The 8369-nt window shown below is 38.4% G+C and overlaps 1 protein-coding gene across 1 annotated transcript in view; it reads left to right on the forward strand.

The window, feature by feature from the left end:
* The window catches only part of DIS3 (DIS3 mitotic control homolog (S. cerevisiae)), a 33090-nt gene that overhangs the window by 20663 nt on the left and 4058 nt on the right, over positions 1–8369 (forward strand). The window contains exons 15-17 of the mRNA XM_006882729.1: positions 2749–2835; positions 4999–5155; positions 8277–8365. Of these exons, the coding sequence (XP_006882791.1) occupies positions 2749–2835; positions 4999–5155; positions 8277–8365 (333 nt within the window). The remainder of the gene's footprint in view (positions 1–2748; positions 2836–4998; positions 5156–8276; positions 8366–8369) is intronic.

Below are 8369 nucleotides of genomic sequence, written 5' to 3' on the forward strand. Positions count from 1 at the left end.
ACTGGTTCACATCTCTAAGTTCAGTCTTTGCAATTTATTGTGCTACAAACAAATGTTTGAGTTTAATATCTTGAAGAAATGGCAGAAAGATAAAAATTGCCTAAAGACTTTTCTGTGAATTGTTCACTAGAAGCTAATTTCCAGATTGAACACTATTTTTTAGATGTTTCAATGTAGATGATGTCCTTTATTATAGAACAAGACAAGATTCTGGTGTTTAATCCAGTCTCTGTTTTTCTAACAATCAGAAAGTTAAGTTGAGTAGTCTCCCCATAGCTCTTTGGGTCTTTTAGCTATTTATTATATCCTGGTATTTGCTTAACTACAAAAGATACACAGTAAAGAGCACTAACTCCTACTTGTACCTTAATCAACTTACAAATAGAAACATACTCAGTTCTTCTATTTTTTTTTTTTATTCCTATAATTACGGGATTCATTAATGTAATAACAGGTTACAATTCGGGTTGGAAACAAGATACAATTCTTCAGTCAAGACAGTTTCTCAGCTAGTCTTCCCCTGGGCCAGTGTTATGCAGCTCTTTCAGTACTGCCAGTCACGGCCACTATCCACTATCCCTCCGCTAGGAAACCTAGCTGAAGACCCTCAGCTCTGGCTACACTGTGCTACAGTTCTCGTTGAGCTCTCTCACACATTGGTCTCTGGTTCTCCACCACCTCCGATGCTGGTGGTCTGGTCTGGGTTGCATCTAGAGCAAGAATTCTGGCTCAAAAGGACAGGCTGCACTCGGTCTGCTCTTTGTTGAGGTAGCAAGAGTCTCTAAAAAATTTCCTCATGATCACATTCCTGAAGAGATAAATTTATGTGAGCCTTTCACATGTTCTTTAGTCTCTGGGCCGAAAGCAGTTACTAAATATGTTTTCCTTGGATGATGCCAACTCTGGACCTTTGCTATTTCATAATGTGTAAGCTACATAAATGAAATTTAAAAAGAAGTCCTTCATGTGCACTAACCACATTTGTAATGTTCAGTAGCCACAAAGGGGCTGCCATACTGGATCAGGAAGTTATGGAACATGTTTGTCATTGCAGGTAGTGCGGGTTTAGGCAGTTAGCCTGAGCCAGCCTGTCTCCACTCTTTCTCCATTTTTCTGGAGATATCACATATGCTCCCAAATATGAACCTTGAACTTGTGTATAGATTATTTGATTGCAGTAAAACCTAATGAGAGTTCATTGAACCACAGCAAAACTGTTCCTCAAGGTTGTACATCTATGTTAAAAAAGTTAACATAATTAGATGTTTAGCAAGCTCTGATAGTGTGGTCTCTTGGGAGTTGCACTGCTAACATAAAGGTGACGCTTCTCTGCCAGTTCCAGCCCATGAGTTTCTCCATGGGAGAGAAATGGGCTGGCTCTACTCATGTGACTTGAAGCCTCTGCAGAGCTACAAGTCAGTTGCTTCTGTCTTGATGGTAAGGAGTTTGAGTTGTGAGGTTTTTAATGTTTTGTATGCTATGCTGAATTAATTACCCAGAATTTATGTATTTCTTTGCTGGTCAAGTAGAATGAAAAGTAATTTTTCCTTAGAGTATATGAAAAGAGGAACATACATATGACCCATGAAATGGTACATTAGCCAACAAATACTTGTTTATAACATTTAGCATAATACTTTAGCTGACACACAGATTTAAAATATGGGTAACCATCATTATTTGTAACATGTGATTATAGTGTATGTTGGCTGAATCAACATGAAAGATGCTTTTGAACAGTGGGGCTTTTGATGTCACTGTTCTACACATGGCAGCTATCCTTTTTACCTCTTCTTTCCTTCCACCAACCAAATATGCTATTTTAATTGTTGGTGTTATGTGCTATCGAGTCAGAACCAGCATATTTCATAGCTTACCCTCCAGTGGGTTTTCAGAGGCTGTAAGTCACTTGGGAGTAGAGTGCTCATCTTTCTCCCGCAGAACAGCTAGTAGATTGGAACCCCCTGCCTTTGGATTGACAGCACAAGGTCACCAGAGCACCCTGTTTTACTGTTGTTGTTTTATGCCATCACTGATAGCTGACACTCCCGTGGGTTTTCAGAGGCAGTCAGTTTCATGTGAAGAGATTGTCCATCCTTCTTCTGGAGAGCAGCTGGTGGATTCGAACCACATGCCATTGGGATTATAGCACAGTTTCTTAACACTAAGCCACCAGAGCTCCCTGTGTTACTGCATATAAAATACTGATACTCAGCTTTATTTTTTTAAGAGTGATTTCAAACACATGTAGTTCAGTAAAGATTCATAATTGGGTTACAGAAGATATTCAGACTGAGCCCAGGGACACAATTTTTGTTGTGTTGCTGTTGCTTTTTAAAAAAACTGCATTTAAAAAAAAAATCCTCAGCCTTACTGCTGTCGAGTCAGAACGAACTCATTTAACCCTCTAGGGGGTTACTGGAGCTACAAAATAGCATGGGAGGAAATTTCCCATCTTTTTCCTACAAAGCCCCTGGTGGATTTATACTGGCAGAGGGACACCACCTTAGGTTAGCAGCTCCCTACAGACTGTGTCATCAGAACTCCCTTAAAATACATTTAAGAAAAAAAATGCATTTAAGATTGTAAAAATAATAACGTATTTACAAAGGCCCAGGAAAATGTAGCAGACAGTCATAAAGCTTTTAGAAGCACAAAGGTAATACTTGTCATACTTTGAAGGAAATATTTCCAGATTTCTGTCTGCTACTGACTAACTTTCTAATTACCTCTTTAATTTTTATTTAGGGCTTTAACTCTCTCTTCTCCGGAAGTTCGATTCCACATGGACAGTGAGACTCATGATCCTATAGATCTGCAGACCAAGGAACTTAGGTAGGTCATTTTGGGATTTGTGTGGTGAATACGATTCTGTCATTAAATGTAATGTCTGGTGTATATATATGCACGTGCGTATACATTTATATATGTATAAAGCTTCTTCCATTGTTACCACCTTCCTTCCTTCCTTCCTTTGTGATTTAATTTGAAATAATTGACCATTCCTAAATGCAGTAAGTAACAATATTAATCTAAGCTAGATAAGTGTAGAAGAACTATCCTGTTCACTAGATAATGTGTCTACTCAGCTCTGATGTGTATAAACTTGCTTGATAGTTTGGTCCTTCAGACCTAATAGCCACAGGACTTGGCTCAGAAGCAGCAAGAGAAGTGCCTGTAAAGAAGTGGGTTTGAGGTTGACATAGGATAGGGCAAAATTTAGATCCGTTGTTCATAGGGTTGCTGTGAGATAAAGTTGACTTGATGGCATCTAATGACAGTGGTGGTGTTGTGCACTGTCAAGTGAGAACCAACTCATTGCTGACCCTCCAGCATGTTTTCAGAGACAGTAAATAGCACAGGGGGAAATTGTTGGTCCTTCGCGCGTGGCACAGCTAAGTACCTGTGGGGTCGCAGTGCAGCTTACTCTCACTAGGCCACCAAAGCTCACCTTAACAGCAGTGGAGAGAGCCATTTTTCCCTAAAGACCTAAAAGAGTAAAGAGTGTGATTTCTGTAGATTTTCTTCACTTAGAGAATGTATAGAAAAGTAAAGGTGATTTCATTTTCTTTAAATATATGTATAGATAACTAGAATCAGTATTAGAGTATTTTTCACTTGAATTTATTGTCTTGATGAATAGACTTTCACATGACTATTAATAGTTAAGGTGAGTAAAAGAAGACTGCAGATCAATTGTTCAAGTATTTACTGTAGAATATACCTTTATTTTAATTGTTTATGATCAAACATTCTTCTAAGCGGTATAGCACTGGTTTGTCCATTTGCTGTGCAGAGGTAACTCATGGTTGCTATGATACTAAACACTGTGACACTGATGTGTCAAATGTGATAACGGTTACCCATGGTGGACAGTGTTTGGTGTAGCTCTCCAATTAAAACAAGTTTGGAAGCAGGAGTGGCATCCACTTCCAAAATGGCTTGCCTCCAGAAACTATGAACTTTGAACCGGCACTTAACAACAACAACATACCTTCATAGTACAGGAGAATTATCAAGTCCCTGAGCTTTGAATGGAGGCTGCCTATGTTTGGATCACACTTAGGCTACTCAACTGCTAGAAATCCCAGACAAGTTACCTGTGCCATGATGGCACAGTGGTTAAGCGCTCAGATGCTATTCGGAAGGTCAGAGGTTCAAACCCTTTATTCCCCAGGATCACTAACCTGCCACCAACCTTTAATTAACTGCTCAGTGTGTTGCACATTATGCTACTAGAGTCCCATCATACATGATTATATACTACATTTTAATGTTAAATAAAATATACATATATGTGAAATACACATCTATATGGATACGTAAATAAATATTTCAACATTTGGACTTCAGTAAGCACCATTTGCTATTGTTCTAATCATTTATTGGTGAAAAATGTTGACTGTGTAGTCTAAATTTGTATGGCCTAAAGGGTTGGCTCTTCCTTTTCTTTGGTCAACTTTTTTTTAAATTGTAATTGTTGATTTAAAGTTCAAGAAACTTATCTATGGATTGGATCCATTAAAAAGAAGTGGAAATGCTTAGGCTGGAGAGTACACACGCTCCTGGAGCTAACAAGGCTTCTGTTTTTGAATGCCAATTGGAAAGCCTCTTCACACATGAAATTTACTCCCACAATAAGTACTCAATAGTAATGGTTAGCAAAGTAGTTGAGGAAAGAAAGAGCCAAAATTATTAAAAATACACATAGGAATTGCATCTATCACCTGTGGAGCTCAGGTGACCTAGTTGTAAGTCACTGCACTGCCAACTTAAAAGCATACGGTTCTAATTCACCAGCTGCTCCATGGAGAAAGATGGTAGGCTCTTCCCGTGCACTGCACTGCTTCTGAAAACATACTAGAAGGGCTGCTATGAGTCGGTTCTAATGTACTGTTACAGAGCAACACCCTAATTAGTCAAACAGTAACATGTAAATAAATGAAAAATGTACGTCTCAGATTCTCTTTCCTTATTCAAATCTTCTTCCATTGTCAGAGAAACAAATTCTATGGTGGAAGAATTTATGTTACTTGCCAATATCTCTGTTGCCAAAAAAATCCATGAAGAATTTTCTGAACATGCTTTGCTTCGAAAACATCCTGCTCCTCCTCCATCAAATTATGAAATTCTTGTTAAAGCAGCAAAGTCCAAGGTGAGCTCCTATAGTTTCAAAAATTACCTATAATTGTGTTGTGATCTGCCCATTGTATTGAATAGTTTATATCCACCGCTTAAAGAGTTTATTGTTTCCAGAGGTGGGGATAAAAACCCCCACTAGTACTTCTGATAAGAAAATATTTAACTATTTAGATAAAGTTATTCTACGTAATAAAATTATTTAATGTTATTTCCACCTCAACTCAGGCCACCCTACCTTCTGTTAAAGCCAGATGTTCTACACCAAGTTACTTACAGTTCCTGGAAATATTAAACTCTTCTGTATCTGCATACCTTTGCACACATTTCTTATGTCTGGTTTTGGTGTTTGTTTGTTTGTTTGGTGTGTTTTTTAATGGCTTTTGTGAAATGCCTAACTTCAGAGATTTACACAGATAGTTTCTCATTCCTTGCTCCAAGTTTTATATTATAAATTGAGTTGTGGGGTTGTTTCTCCCCCCTGCTATCTTAGATGAAGCACTTTTAGCTTATTCTGTAAGGAAGACTTTCCTGTAGCAATGAGGAATACTTTTTATGAATGCATATTTTTATAATGGAAGAAGATCCAGAGAATGATTGATCAGCTGATAGCGTAGTAGGAAGGTGTTGTGTGCGTGGGGAGGTAGACTGAATCAGTGTTTTGTAAACCTTGTTTATCAGACTCTCTGGAGCTTTGTAGAAAGACTTTCTCCTGGAAAAGAGTGTGAACAAGGTCTAAATTTGGACCATATAAACTGTTAAGAAATTCTCCACAGTATTTGTAATGTAATTTTTAGTCTATGTTTTTGTTGACTTTGGTTTAGTTTTTAAATTTTAAAAGGAAAACAAAAGACATTCAGAGGGAATGTCTAAAGTACATGATTTCTTTTCTTCTGGGTCAAAATAACCAGTGATTCTTACATCACAGTAACTGAGTAGCTTGCATAGTACCTCACCTCAGTGTCAGCTGACAAAGCATGCGTGTGTGCCCATTTGTGTGTGCGCACAGCTGAGGAGAGAGGGGACTTCAGTGCTGGGCTAGGATGGTGCTAGACCAGAGAAGGACTATTAATTTCAAATCTGAAGGAGCCTCATAGACCATAAGAGTCTAGGCTTTTTACGAAAGAGCAGAACTTCACTTCTGCTGAAGCTGAAGGTGTTCTTGCTCTAAAATCTGCTTCTAAGATATACATACCTAGGAGAAATGAGTGCTGACATTTACCAGCAGGTATGTCTGAGACCGGCAGCTTCAGTCACAGCAGCTAAAAAGTATGAACACCTTATGTATTCCACAGGAAATTTAGATGAATTGTGGTTACAGTAGAAAAGATGCTTGTCAGAAATGAAAAAGAAGTTAAACAAGGGAGGCCTAGGGTGAGGATGTGTCGTGTGGAAGGCCTGTGGGGTCAGGAGTGCGAGTGCAAGTGGAAGTTTGAGCTGGGTGCTAGAAGAGTGCATGCGCCCACCCGTGCACATCTCTCCCTTCCTGCACCTTGATATCAACGCGTGAGTCAGCCCCACCAGGCAAAAAAACAACAACAAAACAAATACACATACTTGTGATGCACCATTTGCCCAAATCTCAGACAATATTAAGTGGAAAAAGGTGCAGTAGTATGTATTGGAGGATAGGATTTTGACGCTGTGTCTCACATACTTTGGGCACGTGGTAGGAGGGACAAGTCCTTGGAAAAGGACATGCTCTTAAGGGTGGAGGGACAGCGCAGGAGATGAAGACACTGGATGAGATAGCGTGACACAGTTAACGGGTAATTAGGGTTGTATTGTTGTGAGTCGCAGATGACTCGAAGCACAGAGCAGCGACAAGGTTATATGTAATATTTTTCCATTTATGTGAAATGAAGAAGAGGTCTGATGTGTTAGGTTATCTCTGCCTACAGAGGGCATCTTTAGTGGGTTTTATTTTTTGACTTCGCACACACCAAAGCAAACTTTCTGAGGAACCAGTGATAATTCTTGATGTGAGTGCTGGTATTTATTTATGCAAAAATGTCTTGAGCTGTGTGTGCTCCACTTAATGCTCTTTACTGTACATTATGCCTCTGTTTTTTTAAAAGAAAAAATTGAATGCCATCAAAGGCTTTTAAGAGTGGCAGACAATTGCTGCAATCTAGAGAGATTGATTAGAAGAGGTGAGAATGAGTACAGTGAAACCAGCAGGAAATTAAACACAGCTTAGTTTAGAGATGGTTAGTGGTCTTAACTAGGAAGAAGGCGGTAGTGAGGAAGAAGGAAAGTGGTTGGACTATCCTGGGAAGTAGAATAGCCAACATCTGATGAATGTAGAAAGTAGGGACACAAAAGTATTGAAGGGGACTCCCACATTTTCTGGCATGGTGAATCACTTTGCCACTTATTTACAGTGAATATAAAGGAAGTCGTTTGGGGGCTACTATTATATATTCACTTTCAAACATACTGAGTTTGAGTACAGAGAGGGTATTTAACTGGAAATTACTTAGTAAAAGATTGGGTATAACAACCAGGAAGTAGGAAAGGAATTGGCCTATATGATATAGAAATGAGCTCAGCTATGCAGAGACGAAACATACATATACATACTTGGATCAGCATGGGTAAATAGCTATTTTAAATGTCCATGTCCCACAAACTTTGATACTTGATTATCAAGTTCTAGAGAATTCTGTAAGAGTATGTGGGTAGAAAGAACATTAAATGAGTGATGAATGTAATTAGAATAATTGATTGTACTTCAGGACATCTATTGATGACAAAGGAACAGTGTTTGGGAACTATCAAATAATATAATAGATGCATTGATCATAGTACAGTTGTTTGTCAGATAGTTTTTATGTCAGACAAGTTTCTTTTCCCCTACAAGAATTGAAATAATTATGTTTTCATTTATTAAATTTATTAAGAGTTCATGATTTAGCATTTGGATTTCCCTTTGACTTTAAGTAAATTTTAGATGTATTTTAAAAAGAAACTTTAGGGTTGCTGGAAAAAAATCATTAACTTTTCAACGATCTTTAGTTCTTAGGATGACTGCTTGGTCAGAAACACAGTATTTATTCAGTCTGATAGGCTATAGACAAGCAGGGCTTGATTTTAAAATATCTAATACAGTGCTTTTCTCCTCCTTTTACCTGTAGAATCTGGAAATCAGAACCGACACAGCAAAGTCTTTGGCTGACTCTTTGGACCAGGCCGAATCTCCCATTTTCCCTTATCTAAACACTCTGTTA

The sequence above is a fragment of the Elephantulus edwardii genome, unplaced genomic scaffold (genome assembly GCF_000299155.1).
Source record: "Elephantulus edwardii isolate Elephantulus edwardi_28Jun2011 unplaced genomic scaffold, EleEdw1.0 scaffold00023, whole genome shotgun sequence".
NCBI classification, from domain to species: domain Eukaryota; kingdom Metazoa; phylum Chordata; class Mammalia; order Macroscelidea; family Macroscelididae; genus Elephantulus; species Elephantulus edwardii.